This window comes from Heliangelus exortis, chromosome 29 (genome assembly GCF_036169615.1).
Source record: "Heliangelus exortis chromosome 29, bHelExo1.hap1, whole genome shotgun sequence".
Classification (NCBI taxonomy): Eukaryota; Metazoa; Chordata; class Aves; order Apodiformes; family Trochilidae; genus Heliangelus; species Heliangelus exortis.
The window spans coordinates 4,258,092-4,275,531 of record NC_092450.1 but is presented as its reverse complement, the minus strand read 5'-3'; the positions used below and the strand labels follow the sequence as shown (position 1 = coordinate 4,275,531).

General features: G+C 54.8%; 3 protein-coding genes across 8 annotated transcripts in view; 1 reads left to right on the top strand and 2 right to left on the bottom strand.

Moving 5' to 3' along the window:
- MIEN1 (migration and invasion enhancer 1) overlaps positions 1–15,098 on the bottom strand; it is a 62,260-nt gene extending 47,162 nt beyond the window's left edge. The window contains exon 1 of the mRNA XM_071728774.1: positions 15,095–15,098. The gene's annotated coding sequence lies outside the window, so the exon portion shown is untranslated. The remainder of the gene's footprint in view (positions 1–15,094) is intronic.
- ZPBP2 (zona pellucida binding protein 2) lies at positions 31–6,143 on the top strand. 5 transcript variants are annotated; one of them, XM_071728429.1, is made up of 8 exons: positions 33–177; positions 793–873; positions 1,182–1,307; positions 1,849–2,010; positions 2,846–3,064; positions 4,228–4,313; positions 4,901–5,078; positions 5,550–6,143. In XM_071728429.1, the coding sequence occupies exons 1-8, from the start codon at positions 84–86 to the stop codon at positions 5,645–5,647; spliced, it is 1,044 nt and encodes a 347-aa protein (XP_071584530.1). In that variant the 5' UTR covers positions 33–83; the 3' UTR covers positions 5,648–6,143. The 5 variants fall into 5 exon arrangements, 3 of the variants coding, with proteins under 3 accessions (XP_071584530.1, XP_071584529.1, XP_071584528.1); XR_011722860.1 differs by having other exon boundaries at positions 34–177; positions 778–873; positions 2,846–3,155; XM_071728428.1 differs by having other exon boundaries at positions 45–177; positions 778–873; positions 4,228–4,389.
- On the bottom strand, positions 10,514–14,898 carry LRRC3C (leucine rich repeat containing 3C). Of its 2 annotated transcripts, none has more exons than XM_071728771.1 (2): positions 14,763–14,898; positions 10,514–13,038 (listed from the first exon to the last, which is right to left on the bottom strand). In XM_071728771.1, exon 2 carries the CDS (start codon positions 12,955–12,957, stop codon positions 12,178–12,180), a length of 780 nt encoding a protein of 259 aa, XP_071584872.1. In that variant the 5' UTR covers positions 12,958–13,038; positions 14,763–14,898; the 3' UTR covers positions 10,514–12,177. The 2 variants fall into 2 exon arrangements, with proteins under 2 accessions (XP_071584872.1, XP_071584873.1); XM_071728772.1 differs by lacking the exon at positions 14,763–14,898 and adding an exon at positions 14,239–14,700.
- Positions 15,099–17,440: the final 2,342 nt, after the last annotated feature.

Sequence of the window (17,440 nt, the reverse complement as noted above, 5' to 3'; positions counted from 1 at the left end):
TCCTGCGCCCGCCCGCGCTGAGGAGAGGAGCGAGCGGCGGGAAGCGGCGCGGGGCCCGGGCCGGTAGCGGTCGTTGGGGCGGCATGGCCGGGGGCGGCGGGGGCCCGGGCCCACCCCCGGGACGGCTCCTGGGAACCGTGGCGGTGGTGGTGGCCGGTTTGGGAGCCCTGAGCGGAGGTACCGGGGGAGGCGGGGGTGCCCCCTTCCCAGGCGGGGTCTCGGCAGGGGGGCGGCGCTGGGATGGGGCGGGGGAAGCGGTGGGTGCTACCCAGGCCCTTCCCTTCAGCTGAGGAGGGGAAAGATCTTTTAAGGGGAGAGCCGGAGTTACCTTGCAAGGCCTGGAAAAGCATCAGAAAGCGGTGCAGTTGATAAGGATGTTGACATCTCCTGGGGGTTCTCCTCACAGCACCCTTTGTGCCGAGGCATCTGCCCATGAGGTGCCCAAAAGGCAAAGGCCCGAAGACTCCTCAGCCCCCCCCCATACCCCATCCTGGTTCTCCTCAGGCTCGTTGTGAAGAGCCTGAGCTTTGCAGTTAGATTTTGTAGCTCCTTTGTTGGCTTTTTGTTAAGAGAAAGGCTCAGCTAGGTTGGAATCTGGTATTTCGGGGCAGGTGTGCAACCTGGGCACAAAAGCAACAAAAACGGGCAAAGAGGAACAAGAGGGAGCCTTTGGTTTTAAGAAAACGCTGTGGGGAGAAAGAAGGGCAAGGCAAGAGACAGAAACTCAAAAATAAAAAGCTAATCACACATTTAGATTTCTCTCTGTTATATTCTGAGTCCTTTTTCCTACAGTGAGAGCTGTACCTAAGGAAAAGCAGCATCCTTTTGATTTAATAGGAAGTAATTATGTTTATGGTGACAGCAAACATGAAGGTAAACTTGTCTTTTATGTATCTATATATATTTACGTCTTACTAGACTTTAAAAATGAAGTTTTAAGTACAGTGATCATTTGTGACCCCATGACATGATCTGTGTGGGACTGGAGTGTCCCCAACACCAACCATGCTGGGGACACTTGTGTGATATTAATAAGAGAAAACATTAATCTTGCACTTTTCAAGTCCAAAGATTAAAAATAAACCCAGCATTACAATAAATGTGTTTTTGAAATTAGTATTTGGGTAATTTGATTTGGTATCACCATTTCCCATCATTTACCTTCTTCTCTTGTATTGCAGTTAACGTGTATGTTAAAGTGTTTACAAATAGCCCAGTTCTAATCTGTATGGATTTGGCTCTTTCTCAAAAAGAAGTGGTAGATCCCAAGTATTTCTGGACTGGTCCAGATGGAAAAAAATTAGAAGGTTAGTCACCTTGTTCAGACTACAAAGGATTTCCACTCTGCCTTAACAATTTTCCTCTCAGTCACTGATAGAATAAGCTTTGTACAATACTTTTTCACAAATTTAGAAGCACCCTCTGTCTCTGAGGACAGGAAGGCAATCAGGAAAATATGCTGAGACAGAGAAATAGGTTCTGTTTTCTATTTACAAGGGAAAAAGTCAACCACAGATGGCTAAATAGATTACTGTGCATGAAATCACATATTTTCCTTGTTTCTATGGATGCTGCCCTGCAATAGGAGTCCAAAGAGTCACTTTGTCCTTTGTCAATTTTTCCCACAAGCTCTGGCATTAGACAAGGTTTCTCCCATCCCTCTAGAATTTTCAAACATTTGAGATGGAAAGAAACTGGCAAGAAGTCCTAATAGTCATAAATTTCAGACTAAGACAAATCAGTGTCACTACACCCAACAGCAGTGTCTCATCTTCCAACATTCTCAGTGAGCAGAGCATCAGAAATTCAACATTTCCAGTAATCAAGTATTTCCTGTTTCTATTCCAGGGCAACCATATGTGGATCTTAAAGAAGGAGGAAAGCTGATGGTGAGGGGTTTTAAGGAGTACATGTCTGGAGCCTACACTTGCACTCTTTCTCACAAAATCATAGAAACTACAACACAAGAGGAAAGAGAAATATTTAAGACATATAGATTTATGGTGTATGGTAAGATTGCTGGCTTGCTAGTCCATGAAAGCACATGGCCTTTGTAGTTTGGTGGGTTTGTGAGGGCTTGATAAAAATAAGAATTATTTAACATTTTATCTCAGAATAGAAAACAATATCTTTATATTTGTGCACACACCCTCTGCCACTTTTGGGAAAAGTTTTAACTAGATGCTACCAAGAATATATGGCCACTCAGAATGCAATAATCTACTACCAATAAGAACAAGGGGAACTACAACAGTTCCAGTGATACCCAAGATCTGAAGGGGAATTTCCTGCCCAAGCCTGGTCTCCCAAGAGGTTGCCAAAGCAAAATCTGCTGGTGCAGAACAAGCCTTCTGCCCCGAGTGCTCCAGCTCTCTTCCACCATTTGTAACCACCCTTCATCCACATCACCTCCCCACCCCTAAAATAACATTCCAAAAATGCTTGAGAAACACCAATTTATAAAATAATTTTAAAGAGACTCCTACACCACAACTGCATAGAAAGTTTTTGTTTACTCCCAACCCCTGTCAGCTCCACACCTTGGTAGACACGCTGTGTTCTTTTAGGATTTGCCCCCTTTTTTGTGGTTAATATTTGGGAGCAGAGCCATGCAACACAAAGTTGCTGTACATTTCAAACCAAAATGTCTCCTGCTGTTTGAGTCAGCTCTGGCAAGGACAAATTTGTTCTGTTCTGGTTAATGAGTAAGCATTATTTATTTGTTTACTTTTGAATAAGTGCCCGCATTCCAGATACAAAGTACATGATAGAGATGATAAGGTTCTGTGTAAGATTCCAGTGGTGATTACACAGCAGAACTCACACACAAACCCTTTTCTCAAAGCATACAGGGAAGCTGACCACGCATACCAGATCTTTGTGCTCTTTACTACAAAGGAATGTGAGCTGGCAGCCAACAGGCACTTCTTCGAGGAGCTCAAGAAAATCTTACACAACATCATCTCTGATCTGACCTGTCACATCGTGCAGTCGTCCTACAAATGCCATGTTGTCAAGATACCAACACAAGGCCTCCAGCACGAGCTATTTGTTAGCTTTCAAGGTAACACTTTTGTGTCTGCTTGGGAGGGATCGTTTGTTTTCATAAACAACCTGAGAGCACCTATAAACGCCTTGTCTGAAAGACACCCAAGGCAAGTACACCTTTGAAGGTTGTTTCCCTGCTTGCTTTTGGAGTCCCTGTATTTTTTCTTGCTTGCCCACAGATGGAGCTAAAATGCAGTTTATGTGCTGAGTTTGTAGCATTCTTACAAAATTAGGAAGTCGTGTTACTTTCAGGTGCACAGTTGGGAAGGATTGTTAGGAGGAGACAGTGGATAAGATGCCATGATCCTTCCAGTACTGTAATTGCAAAAGGAACATTATCATATTTATTTGTCATGATTTGATTTTTTTTTTTCAATAGGTCTGTGACCTCTGTGGTTTTGCTTAATTCTAGGAAACTGCTCAGAGGTTGAAAGCAAGAGCCTCACAGTTCCCTTATGGTAATACTGATGTGGCCTTGAAAAACAGGTTAAATCAACCCTGGTGGCTGCCCTAATTTAGAGATGGTTTATCAGTGAGGAAAGCAAATTATTCATCAATGCTTTGACCACATTCTCTCCTGTATCTGTTCTCACCACATGCCAAGAGGGACCATCCAACAGGTTATGGAACAATTTTGTGGCTGTTTTCCCCTCAGTAAAGTCACAGATCATTCAGAACAAACTGAGGACCCAAAGGTTTTGAGTTTATGTAAAACTTCAGTCCTTTCTGTAACCTAAGGGTACTCTGTGAGAATTTGGTTCCATTCTTCCTGTCAGTTTAGCAAATTTCTCCCCCACATTGTTTTGTGCTCTGACCTCTGACTCGTACTGGAACAAAATGATTTAAGCAACTGGAGAGAAACCACCAGAACTAAATATAGAGGATTTTTCCTCCCCTGTTAGCAGTCGTTTTTCATCATTCAAATGCACTCAGTCACAAGAACTGTTTCAAAACATGATCTTGCCTGCAGACAGTGAGAGGAGAGAGAAAAAAGACACAATAAATCCCCATTTTTCACGAATTAGAAGTAAAACAGTACAGTAGGCTGAGGTGACCACCATAAGGTGCAAAAGCAAAGCTTATTACTAACCAATGTTTCTGAAATCACTCTGCAGATACCTGCCCCATGCAAGACATTCTTCAACACATGTACCTCTGTCTTTTTCCCCCCACCTACAGTCAATCCTTTTGCCCCAGGATGGAAAGAAGTTTGTCACCAGGTTCCCTACGATTGTGAAGATGCGACAAACATGAGAGTTCAAGAGGTTCTGTGTCAGCACCCCTGGGTCATCTCTGCATATTTAACACACATTTCTGCCTCAGCATCTGCAGACATGGCTGGTAGTAATCCAGTAATCCAGCTTCACCCATATTTGGTGGGATGAATATAATTGTAAATGATTCGTGGATTTCAAATAATTCTGTTCAGGATGGAAAGCTTTTTCTAAACATCAAATTGATCCAAGCAGTTTTAAAAAACAAGCAGGCTTATTATTTCCTTTATATTTACCTCTAAGAATATAGAATTATAAATATTAATACTTAGTATATTGAACTTTCAGAGCTCTAAACTGAATCTCATCTTTATGGATTGCTAAGCTGAACACGATGTAGCACAGAGCTACTGTGGATTTCCAAAATCTGATCTCTCTGATTCCTTAATGTTAAGAAATGTGATCAGATTCCACACTGGGTCTGTTCCCTGGACCCCTGAACCCAAAGGGTCTCTCCCAGTTAAGGTGACAAGTCAGCTTGGGGACAACCAGGACTACAAAATGTTTAGTGGCATTTTCAAACTCAAGGAAAAAAAAACCGATTTTTTTTTTTTCTCCCGATGTTTCTGAAAATTCAGGCAAGAGATCGAATTGGAGAGTTTTTCAGCAAGCAGACAGATGCTTTGAAGCAGCATTTCCAGGCTGTTCCCACCATACACTACGTGGACAAGAGTTTCTCAGTCACTCGCATGGACAGCTGCAGACCAGGGTTTGGGAAGAACGACCTCACCCACCAGAGCTGTGCGAGCTGCTGCGGTGAGCACCGAACCCAAACAGAGCTGGTGCCCCCTGGCCGCAGCTTTAGCTGAGGGGTGTTTGGTAAACATCAGTGTCAAGCAATGATGTTTCCATTTGGCTTTTGGAAAGATGTTCACAGATTTAAAAAAAAAAAAATACACTGATGGGAACAGAAAATGAGCTGGCAGCGTTGGTTAGCACGCTTGTAGGTGTTTCAGAGAGAGTGGAAGTGCTGAAGTGGGGTTTTTTTCTTCCAGGTCACTGGTGAGTGAATCTGCTCAGGAGAGAGAACAAATAAGAAACCATTACCTTAATGGCAGTGCTGCTGGAAAACACTCAGCTGTTTTAAAAGACTCTTTACCAGTAACACCTAGTGCTAGTTCCAGAGTTGGGGGGGTTTAGCCAAGCACTGGAAAGGCCTGTGGGTGTGTGTGGTAGCCCCAGATGAGGTAGGAACTGGCTGAAAGCACAACTCTGTTCTCCTTGCAGTGGTTTGTGATCCTGGAACTTACAGTCCTAACAACGATGTGACCTGCCAGGTTTGTGAGAGGCCTCGAGTCAGAAAGTACGGAGCAAGATCTTGCTAATGAGCTGATGACAGGCACTGGGAAACCAAAGAGCAGCTGTGGAAGTCTTACTGGTTTTGTGATGCTTCACAACTCTGGAATCCTACGTGACTTTTTGGAAAAAAAAAAAAAAAAAAAAAAATATCACAAAACCTCCTCATTCACACAACTCTAGATTTTCTGTACTGAGGAAGCATTTAGACTGTAAAAGTGGTACATAAACCAGAGTGTTCACACAAGGTAAAATAATTCACTGAAAAAAGGACATTTGTCACATGGCTGTTAGTGCAGAGTCTGGTACTTGGGGGGTGACACCAGACAGGCCACAGTTTTGTGCTGCATTTTGCTCAGAGAATGTGAAGTATCTGTAGACAGTTCAGGGAGAGATGGCAGAAGATGTGGTGGGGTTAGGGGGCATAATGGCACATGCCAGAATCTCTGTGAGCAATTTCTTGCAGATATTCATACAAGTATTTCATCTTTGTGATTTAAAAGCAATAAATGTCCTTACCTTTGGTTTTTGTTTCGGGTTTTTTTTTCTTTTTTTTCTGCTGTTTCTCTGTGTGCCTGAAGTGTTCCAGCCTGCCCTGCTCTAAACTCTACAAATCACTCGATAGAATGTTTTGGGTTGGAAGGGACCTCAAACGTCATCAGCTTTGAGTTGTAACAGACCCACTCAGGGCTCTCTGCATCTCTCCACCAGTGGGAGCTCTGCTGGTGAGCCAGCACGAAGAGAAATGAAGCCCCTGAGACAATGGGGAACTAAAAACGCTCAGCGTTTTTACAGCGTTTCTACAGCTCAGCAGTTGGGAGAATTACAGACCCAGCTCTCCTGGTTCTCCCCAGAAAGAGCAGAGAGTGTCCCACGGGGAAGTGGAGGGGTCACGGAGCCTCCTCTTTCCCTCGCTTGCGGCTGCATCAGATCCTGGAGGTGGAGCCGTGCTGGCCCCAGGTGGTGTAGGAGCAGATGAGCCTCGTCCACCAGCTGTAAATTCCCGGCAAGCTCACCGGATGAGCAACAAGTCAAGATACACATTGCCAAAACACTGAGAAAAGTTTCTGGAAAAGTTTCCTTCCAGACAAGACTCCGTTTGAAGGTTAACTCTGGACCTGCAGCAATCCATCCCTTTGCTCACAGAGCACGATTAAAGCCAATTTTCACTACTTTCAAGAGCTTTGCAAGTCACCCTGACTTCTCACCAACCCCTGTAGGGTGCCAAACAGAGGCTGTGTGAGCCCACCAGAGCAGGCAGCCTGCTGCAGGTTCCTCAGGCCACAGTGGAGCAACCAGAACTTTGAAAATTTGTATTTGAGCTTTGTAATCTGTTCCCTGCTGGCAGCTGCTGCCTCCCAGACTGGCTTTGTGCAGCCTGGCTTCCCAGCACAGAGCCATTCCTTTTTTTTTTTTTTTTTTTTTTTTTGCACTATGTGGGTCTAAGGCAAAAGAGCCCCTCCCTTTCAATAACTGCAACTTCTTATGGCATCTAGAAATTCCTTGGTGGGTATTCATCCAAAAATCGACCAGACTTAACCCAGTTTAACTTATCCATTTTGACAGGAACACAGCAGGGGACGGTACAGGGACAGACCACACTCCAAGCTTTTCAGAATCATTACTTATTAAATACTGACAAATAAAATGTACTGTAACGAGCATTTGAACTGCCTGTAGGCTGATTATCTCAGCTGCCAACTGGACACTGTGTGTGTGGCTCAGGCTTGCACAGTTGAAGCAGACGGGCTGGGCGACTGCTGCCTGCACTGCTTGGCCTATTTCATGACAGAGGAATGCCACATGCATAAATTATAATTCGGAAAAAAAGCAGTCAGTGGGTACTGAGTGCAATGGCAAGACGTAGAGGAACACTTACACCCTCCCCCTTCCACAAACTGGAGCTATAGGAAGCTCTGATCGTGCCTCAGGTTTTTCTGGGGGCCTTAAAGGTAGAACAACAGGTCAAATATTTCCGTGTTGCATTGCAGAGGAGTTTGTGTCATTAGTTCTGTGGAGACTTTCATGAAAGGCTGATGAGAAATGGCTTCACTCTGACCTTCCCTGTGGAATTCCTCTCCCCCAGCCAGAGCCAGAGCTCTGACATCCCAAACACAGCTGAATTTTTATTTACACCCCCTGGGTCACTGCTCCTGTCCCTCTCTGTGTCTGTCACACCCCAGACTTCACAAGTGCCTGTCAGCAGCTCCCTCTCTGCCTCACCTTTACCTCCAGCCACAGCTTGTCACCTCCCCAGCTGCAGTACCTCACCAGGAACTGTCAGAGCCTTCCTCTCTGATTTAAAGCCTTATTTTCAGCTCTGCTCTGGTTTTACAGCCTTTCCTCTTGGACACACGAGCTGCTGCTGATGCTCTCAGTGCAGCAGAGGACCCCATCACCCCTGCAGGACCCAGCCCAGCTTTAACCTGCCCCCACCACCCAGCTCCCACCTCGCTTTCCACAAAGGACAATTCCAACACCTCAAGAGCAGTGACAAAATTAGTGAAGAAACCCCATAAATAATAAATTTCAAACTTAAAACTTTTCCCTTCTCCAGTCGCTTGCCCTCCCCACCCCCAGCACAGGAGGACGAGGATCTCCTGCCAGCTGGAAGCCTCAGCAGTGGTTTTAGCATCAGAGCTGCCTTTTCCCCAGCCTGGAACAAACCACTTGAGGAACACAAACAACCACACTGTGCAGCACTCACCACCACGCCAGCCACAGGACTGCATCTGCCAGGGTGACAGTGACACCCCTGCTCTAGTGGGACGGTTGCCTCCTGACCCCCTGCAGCATCTCCACTGGTCCATGAGCAAGCTGGGCCTCCAAATTTGAGTCAAAGGGAACCAAACACGTCACAGGGCTGCCCAGGACACCACCACAGCTCCCCTAGACAGCCCAGAGAACCCCCACCAGGCCAGAAAAATTTAAGGAGTGGGGCTGTGGGTTGGGAGGGAGGAAGGGAGGAGCAGGACCAGGTGCTCCTGGGGTCCCATCATGGCAACTCAGCACACCTGGGAGGGGAGCTGAGCCAAGAGAACAGCAAAACCTCTGCTGTGGTTTCCTCTCCCCTAAAATTAAATTTCCTCCTGCCCAAGTCCAGCGACCACATTTTCTCCACAGCACTGATCCTGTAACAGGCAACATCATCGGATTAATGAGTCCTTTGCAGGCAGTGAATAAGTATGATTCATTATTGGCAGCAATGCCACTGTAAATGGGTTTTTTATGGTGAAAATAAATAAATAAGGCGACAGAGATGAAGGGCCGCTGATGAAGTGTAGACCAGCTTTAATCACAGTGTAATTGCTGCCATCCGTTCTAATTATTTATAAATATTTTTATAATTGTGGAAATTAAACAATTATACATCCTTCCTTCCCTCTTCTAAATCTAATCAGTGAAAAAGTTCAGGATGCGAGCTGGGGCTGAGAAAAGAACCCGCTTTCCCTTTCCTCTAAAACACACACCCTGCAAAACCCAAAGAGAACCGGCTGCTCCCGGTTCCGAAATCTGCTCCCAAGTGACACCTTCTCCTCACCCTGGGGAGCAGGATCAGCCCCCGGAGTTGCCCACCTGGCAGAGCCCACTGGGAGTTCATGCCAGAGATTTACTGGGGTGCGGGAGCGGTGCCGAAGGAGGTCAGGCTGCTAATTCTCCTGCTGCTGATCCCAGCAGATAAATCCACAGGACATCGGGAAATTAATTACCCAGAAAGGCTGTATTAAAACAGATGATTACATTTCCTCGCTTAAGGAAAAATGTTGGCTTCAACACCAAACCCTCCCCTGCCCACCAACGCCGAATGTTCCCCTGATCCCCGTTTTCTCCTCTTCCCATTCCCGGCAACACCTGAGGAAACACCCAACATTCCCTCTCTCCCAGGTCGAGTTATCCTCCCAAAACTTAGTGAAGATTTTTATGCCCCGGGAAGGGACAGAGCTGTGGACAGGACCTGCAGGACACCGGGCAGTGCTGGCCTGGCCACAGGCCCTGGCTGCAGTCCCAGAGAGCAGCCACCAAGCCTTGGGGACAATCTCAGGGGACTTTGTGTGATACCCTAACCAAAGGGCTGCCACCACCCCTGGAGACAGCTCCACTTGTCCCCTCCCTGGCCAACTCAAAGCTTGGAGCAGCTCAGAGACACGTCCTGAAGTCCAGCCCTGTGGGGGGACACCAGCAGGACCTTGGGGAGCCCCAGCCCTGTGGATGTGGTGACAGCCAGGACCGCCTGTCCCACTGCCCCCCCTCAGCCCTCCTCAGCTGCTCCCAGAGCAGCGGGCGGGGGGTCCCCAGGGAGGGAACCAGGGTGGGGGACAGCAGCCATCTGGTCGGGTGCCCGGGGTCTTCAGGCTGTCGCGGCCATGCCGTGCCACGCTGCGTCTTGAGACATCCGAGTGACAAACGAGGTCAGTGTCCCCCGGGCGGGAGCTGTCGCTCTGTGTTAGGTCCCAGCTCTCCCCCTCGGTGCGCACCGTGCAGGGAGAGGTGCCAGCGAACCAGCACCGGGCCACCGAGGACGCCGGAGGGACCCGGAGGGACCGTGGGCATCGGGGAGGGCTCATCCCTCCCGACCTTGTGGTCCCGTGTGCCCCGCGATGCCGGGGTCTGGTCCAGCGGGGCACAAAGCTGGGAACTGCCCCACAGGGTCCTGGCACGTCAGAGCTCAGGGACGGGACGGGTGCCAGCCCTGGCCGGAGCAGCACCGCGGGTGTTCATTTACTGAAGGCGGTGGCAGGGTTACGGCAGGGATCGGGATCGCGTTTCCCAGCGCGCCAGCCCGGGAGCGGGCCCTGGGAGGACACGGAGTGCTGCGGGTGCCCTTCATCCTTCCCTTGGGGCCGCTTTGTCACCTTTGTCACTGCGACCCCGCAGACGCACACACAGCACACAGCTTCAAAGTAAAAGCCAACTTTATTGTCGTATAAAGAACGTAAAAGGTCCCTTAAACAAAACACATCTTGGGCACAGGGTCCCGCCGTGGGGGCGGGGGCAGTGGCTTGGTCCGGTCCCCCCCCCCCCTGCCCCTTTGCTCCGCAGCAGGTTGTAGGGGGGGTGAGGGGAGCTGCCGGGGGGCTGCGGGGACCCCTGGGTGGGAGCTGGGGCTGAGTGAGGCGCTTGTGCGTTGGAAGCCCCTGGTCTGGGGGGAAGGAGGCACTTGGGGATGGGTGGGAGTGGGCACTGCCCCCCGCCAGCCCCCAGCCCACCTCACCGGGGGGACTGGCAGCTGCCGGTGCTGAGCCCTGCCTGCACCCAACGCTGCCTGCACCGTGTCTGAGCTTGGTCCCAGCAATGAGCCCCCATTGTGCCAGGTCTGTCCTGGCATGGGGGATGTTGAGCAGCTTTGGTTGGTGCTCTTGGTGAATTAAGGCAACTTAGCTTCAGTTGGTACAAAAAGGAGAGGGCAAAACCAGCATAACCAGCTCTCCTGGGGACCAGACACCCAGCTGGATGAGTCTGGCTCTGCTCTGGCTTTGCTCTGAGTCGCCACCTGGACCCTGTGCACTGGCACCGACCTCCACCTGCACCCACCCCGCCTCTGCCAACACCACCAGGAACCTGCAGCCCAATACTGGAAGTGCCAAGAAGGGATTTTGGGAAATTTTAGGGGAGGTTCAGGCTCCTGCCAGAGGCGCGGGAGTGGGGAGAGAGAGGGCAGAGGAGCTGTGATGGCTCTTCCATCCCCCCTTCCCATCACAGTGACCGGTCACAGCCTGGTGAGTCCTGGCAGGAGAGGTGGGAGCTCTCCTGGGTCAGAGCAGGTGGAGGTGCTGCAAACAACAACCCACCTGGTCCCTGGGGAGCACCGAGGGGAAACCTGCTCCCCGCAACATCCCATTAGGGCCAGACCCACCTTCTGGACCCCTCAGTTTCCTTCCAGCAGCGCTCACAGCCCTGGGCAACCCTGGGGAAGCTCATCTCCTTGTCGCTTCTTATTCCCCATTTCCTCTCACTGGGGTTGCCCTCCAGCCACCCCATCTCTCAGTGGGACCCCCAGGCCCCTCACCCCACCTGGATCAGGGGTGCTGTGAAAGGAGCAGGGACCAGTGGGTCTGAGAGGGGAGATGGGGCAGCACCATCCAGCACAGAGCACCAAGGACCTTGCCTTTCCCAAGGGATGTTTCCCCACCTGCTGCCCTGTCCTTTGGTCCCACTAGGCTGCAGTTACAGCCTGTCACCCTCCCGGGGCTGGTGACCCAGCAGAGCACTGGGCTGGTGGCCGTACCGCTCCTCCCTGCAGCCAGCCCTGCCTCGGGCAGTGAGGGAAGGCCGGGGAGGGATTAAAACTCCCATTTTGTAAATGCCCCAAGGGATCACTGCAAAGGAACTATAAAAAATTTTAAATGAAGTCTGAATGCCCAGGTGGGTCAGGGCACCAGCTGCATGCCGGGGGGATGCTTGGGGTCTCAACCCGTGGACATTCTGTGCTCATCATCAACCACCCCCGACGGCAGCTGCCTCGCCCTGGGGAACAAACCAAACCCATGACTGTTCCTGTGCGGTGACAGTGGCTCATGGCAGCTCCTGCTGGCCCCCAGCTCTGGGGGATGCTGGTGCCTCACACCACGGTGCTGATGGTGGATGACTCCTCCGACCTCCGCTGCTTGCTGGGCAGGGACTTGAGATACTCCAGGTGCCGCCGGGCGTCCTCCTGGTTCTGCCGCACGTAGTAAACCAGGTAGGAGATCACCATGGCGAACCAGCCGAACATGGTGACCAGCATGGCAATGTCCGTGGTCTTTTTGTACACGTTGCAGAAGTCTGTGTCAGCCATCACCTGCAGGAAAGCTTTGCCAACGTGCTCCTCCTGCGCCGAGGAGTGGCAGACGATGCCGCTGGAGGAGCCGACCACCAGGTCCACAGCACGGATCAGCTCCTGCAGCCGACAGTCACACAGCCAGGGGTTGTTGGAAAGGTTGACCTTGGCCTTCAGGTTGCTAAAGGCATCTTTACTGATTGACACCAGCCTGTTGGAAGACAAATCCAGGGAGTGCAGGTGCTCTGCCAGGCCCCGGAACGCCCCACTCTCGACGCTGGCGATGGAGTTGTGGGACAGATCCAGCTCCAGCAGGAGTGGGAGGTCCCGGAAGGCGTCGCGGGGCAGGAATGGGATCCGGTTGGAGTCCAGGTAGAGCTTGTTGGTGTCGTTGGGGATGTCCCTGGGGACCTCGGTCAGTTGAGCGTTGCTGCAGCGGAAAGTCTTCAGGCCCTCCTCTTCTGAGGGGTAACAGCCCTTGGGAAAGGTGGCAGCAAGGTGGAGCCAGGAGGCCAGGAGGAGGCTCTGCAGGAGCAGCCACATGGTCACCGAGTGGAGCAGAACCTGCTCAGCTGCTGGCATGGCACTGTGCTGGCTTTGTCACACGGCCACTGGCCCAACCACGGCTTCCACCCACAGTGGTTTTGCCTGGACTTGGTGCATCTGAGACTGAGACAGCAAAGGGACAGCATCAGAACAGGGCTGCCAAGAGGCAGAACCACCACTGAGCCCACAGTGAGCATCACTCCTGCCCCATTATGGGGACAGCTCACACATTCCCCCATCCCCTGCCATCCCAGCCAGGCCCAGGGCTCCTGCACAGCAGGATCAGGCCCCAAGGAGCAGACTGAAAGCACATCTGGTCCCAGCAGCTGGGCTTTAACAAACGGGGGTGGCTCAGTCACAGCCAGAGGTGGGGGTGAGCTCCCACCCCACCCAAGGTCACCAGTGGTTGGGTTGCTGCCTCACTGGGGTTGATCCATCCTGCAGCAGCAGCCCGAGAGCCCTGGCTCCAGCCAAGCAGCCTTTGGCTGCAGGCAGCCCCCAGGGAACATGATGGAAAACGTGTGGGCAGAGGCTGAGCAGGTTCCCCACTCCTGGCAGTGCCCAGGGCACATGCAGGCACACACCAGGTTTGCCCCTTCCAAGGTGGCTGAGCACCACTGTCCCCTGCCTAATGCCACCCAGGCCACGGGGCCCAGCTGCCCCCACCACCCTGTAACCATGGTCCCCATCCAGCCCTTTATTCCGGAGGGGAAAAACGTCAGCAGGAAAGAAACAAAAACAGAAAAAGGAAATTCACTGGAGCTGAGCGTGTCATGAGTTCCCAGGGTGGTGGCAGCAGATAAGGACCAGCTCCAAGCTGAGGCAGCACACTGCCCACCCATCCCACCCATGGGTCCTGCCACATCCAGGAGCCCCAGAGCATCCCTGGCAGGGCCACAATGGCAGAGCCACTGAGGAGGGATGTGAGAGCCCTCCTCACCATCTCAGGACACCTGACTACCAGGGCACCCCATGGCACCCTGTCAGACAAATCTCTATGCCACAGGAAGCCCCATGCTGGCCACCTGGGCACCCCCTGTGCAAGCCCACTGCTGCTCCCACCATGCTCCAGAGCACCCTAACACCAGCAGACCCTCTCTGGGTACCAACTGGGACTCCCCAGAGAGGGGCAGAGATCCCCACCTGGGGGACCCCAGCCCAGGCCAGCACCCTGACTGCCAGGCACCCTCACGCCAAAACACTCCAAGGTCGCACCAGCACAGAGCCCACCCCCACGCTGCCACCACCCCAGGCTCCTCAAGGTCGCCGATTGGAGACCAGGGCTCAAAGCAGTGAAAAGGGTGCAAGGACACTCACCCCACATCGGCGAGAGGCAGCACCAGTCCGCGAGGTTTGCCAGAGGAGACCTGGGGCAAACCCTGGCCCTGGGGACCACCTTCCCGCTGCCGGGGGTGAGTGCAGAGCCAGGAAAGCCCACCCGGCTGAGCCTTGAGACAGCGACAGGAACAGGGACCACGGGACCCGGGGGACCCCCGGGGGTGGGATGCAGCTCCCCGGGGGGAGTACAACCAGCCCCTGCCCGCGGCAGGACACGGGGATCGCCGACAGCCCCGGGAGGGACGGTTGAGGTGCCGGGGGCAGGACGGGCTGGGCGGGCGGCAGGATCCGCCGTGCGCCCGAAGCAGCCGGGGATGCCCGGGGTTCCCCCCGGCCCCGCTCGGCACCGGGGGCGTTGTGGGCGAGGGAAGCCCCGGTGCTTCCCCGGGGGAAGCTCAGCTCGGCACGGCGCTGCCAGGACCCAGCCCCCCACCCCCAGCGTCCCGCCCTACCGGCTCCCGGCACCGGGGTCTCGGGGGGGGGGGGTCCCGGTGCGGACTCACCTGCCGTGCGCAGCCCCCGGCGGAGCGGCCCCGCGCCCCGGGCCGGAGCGGCCGCGCCCCGCGCAGCGCGGCGGGCCCGGAGCCGGCGGCGGCGGCGGGGCCGGTGGGCGGGATCCTCCTCCCGGGCCTCCCCGGGGCTCCCCGCCCCCGGCCCGCCCCGCCACGGGAACCGTACTGCCCCGAGCACCCCGCTCCCTACACCGGGGTTCTCTCCAGCCGCCCGCCCCTGGGAGAGGCTCTGCCCCGGGACGGCAGCCCAGTAGAGGCGGGGTGGGTGGAGGGAAACCAGGGAGACCCGGTGAGGAGCTGTTGGGATCCCCAAGCCCGGGGCAGCCGGTCCCAGCGGCTCACGAGGAGTTCCGCGCCCCCCGACCGGTCGCCTCCCTCCCTACCCCACGGAGGAGCAGCCCCCCTGCCGTCTGGGCGCTGTGCAGCCCCCGGCTCTGCCCCCCGCCGCCAGCCAGGGCCCCCCACTCTGCAGGGGAAGCAGAACTTCCCCGCGCAACGGCGGGGTAAAGGTGCCCTCCCCCCGCAGCCTCCCCACTCGGTACCGGCATCGCTTACTCGGGGAAACCCGAGCCGCGGCGGGCGGCGGGGGGCAGGAACCTGCCAGCCCCTGGGGGCGGGGGGAACCGTGTGAGCCCCCCTAGCTGCCCGGCCGGGGGCTCGCTGGGCTGGGCAGGGGTTTGGTGCTGCGCGGGGCCCCGGGACACCGGCAGGGACGGGTCAGGACCTTGGAGAGCGTCCGCCGTTACCGGGGTCCCGGTACCGCCCCCCCCAGCACCGGGGCTCACCCTGGCCCCGGACAGCGGGATCGGCACCGGGCAGCGGGCACAGGGAGCCGGGCCGTGCCCTTGCAGCAAGGGCAATGCCGCCCGCGGCCCGGCCCCGGTGGCTGCAGAGCCCGACCCTGAGCAGGGACATTCCTCCCGCTGCTCGCGAAGGATAAACGGTTTACCGGGAGCCTGTCCTGGATCTCTGGACAATTAGGAGAACCGAACCTGACAGGAGCGGCACAGCCCCTCAACGCCAGAGCCAGATCCTTCTCTGGGACCCCTGCGCTGCCCCTGGGCATCTCCCTCGTGCTGCTGGAGCTGTGCAAGGAGAGGGAGCAGCGCTGGGGGGTGGCTCCAGGTGACACGGCCACCTACTGTGGGACAAGGCCTGTGGGAACTGAGGGGCCAAAGGCGGAGCTGGGGCTTGAGGGTGCTCGAGCTTTCAGCCTCGGCGAGGTGATGAGTCGCTCCCTGGAAATGTTCAAGGCCAGGTTGGATGGGGCTTGGATTAACGTGGTCTGGTAGGAGGTGTCCCTGCCCATGGTGGAGGGGTCTAACTAGATGAACTTTAAGGGCCCTCCAACCCAAAACACTCCATAACCCCAGGATCAGGACTGGCACTGGGGCTGCATCCCACAGGAGTCCCAAGTGCTGAGAGACAGCAACAACCACCATTCCGAACCCCCCACGCCTGCACTGCAGCAGACCCTGTGCGGACCATTCTCCACCGCAGCCTCAGCAGGGATGGCTAAAAATAGCCTGCACCGTCTCCTTGCAACCACCGCGGTGCTAAATATAGCCGGTATCGACCGGGCAGCGGGACCGGCAGCCCGGGATGTGAGCACAGCCCCCCCCAGCACGGGTTTGGGGTAGGGTCTGTGTCCAGGAGCGAGCAAAGCCTGGGAATCCGGATGGGAACAGCCCTGCTGAGCACGGGGAAAACGTGGGTCCAGGCAATTGCCAAACGTTAGATGGGGATGGACCCCCCCGGAGAACCCCTCCACCCCCATTTCCAGGGTTCCCTGGGTGGGTGAACCCAATATGGGGAATCCAGGGAACGGATCCCCCCCTCCGCCCCCGCGCTCGTAGCGGCAGCGAGAGGCTGCGGCTGCATCACTACGAGGGATTAATATTGATGGCGTATAAAAATAGCTGCCGCATTGTGCTTCCCCCTCACGTGCGGAGCCAGCGGGGCGCGGGGAAGCTGCTAAATTAGATGTCACCGCGCAGAGGGAGCGGAGATAAAAATAGAGCCGTGCGTGCGTGGAGCTCCTGCAAAGCAGGGCCGGTTCCCGCGGGATCCCCCGCTCCGCTCCCGGCATCCCCGCACCTCGCCCCGCGTTCCTATGGGATCCCCCACCTCTGCTCACCGGCATCCCTACACCTCACCTCCCCCCCCGCCCTCCCATGGGATCCCCCACCTCGTCCTGCTGGCAAGGGCACCCCGGCGAGCCCGGGCAAGGCTGCCCATGGGCTGCTTTAACCGCACACATGTGCCGCACCGTGCCCAAGCCTCCCCGGGAGCGACCACCAGGAAGCTCCGAGAAGCCGCCCTGACAGCAGCACGGACGCCCAGGCAGGCCCGGCCCTAGCAGCTGTGGAGTCTCCACAACCTCGCTGTGCCCACCCGGCACACGACCGCTCAGCCGCGGAGCTGGGTGCGCAGCTGGTGCTGAGCCCAGATGGATGCACACGGGGCGCAGAGCTCAGCCCCCCAGGGTCGCTGGCACAGGGACCTCCATCTCCGGGGAGCACCGGGGGAACCTCCAGCTCTGCCGTGCTGTGAACCCACCCGGGGCGAAACCCAAATTCACGTGTGGGCTTTGCGTGAGGCCACAGAGGGCTGGGAGCGACACTGGGGGGACTCGGGTGGGCTCCGGGCGGGGGGTGGGCAGCACAAAG

What these genes read in the sequence shown, in the direction of transcription:
- LRRC3C (XM_071728771.1), bottom strand. Translation starts at nt 12,957, where the DNA reads ATGCCAGCAGCTGAGCAGGTTCTGCTCCACTCGGTGACCATGTGGCTG.
- ZPBP2 (XM_071728427.1), top strand. Translation starts at nt 84, where the DNA reads ATGGCCGGGGGCGGCGGGGGCCCGGGCCCACCCCCGGGACGGCTCCTG. An exon ending in TTTGGGAGCCCTGAGCGGAG is followed by an intron (nt 178 to 777) that starts GTACCGGGGGAG and finishes TTATATTCTGAG; the next exon opens with TCCTTTTTCCTACAGTGAGA. An exon ending in AGATGGAAAAAAATTAGAAG is followed by an intron (nt 1,308 to 1,848) that starts GTTAGTCACCTT and finishes TTTCTATTCCAG; the next exon opens with GGCAACCATATGTGGATCTT.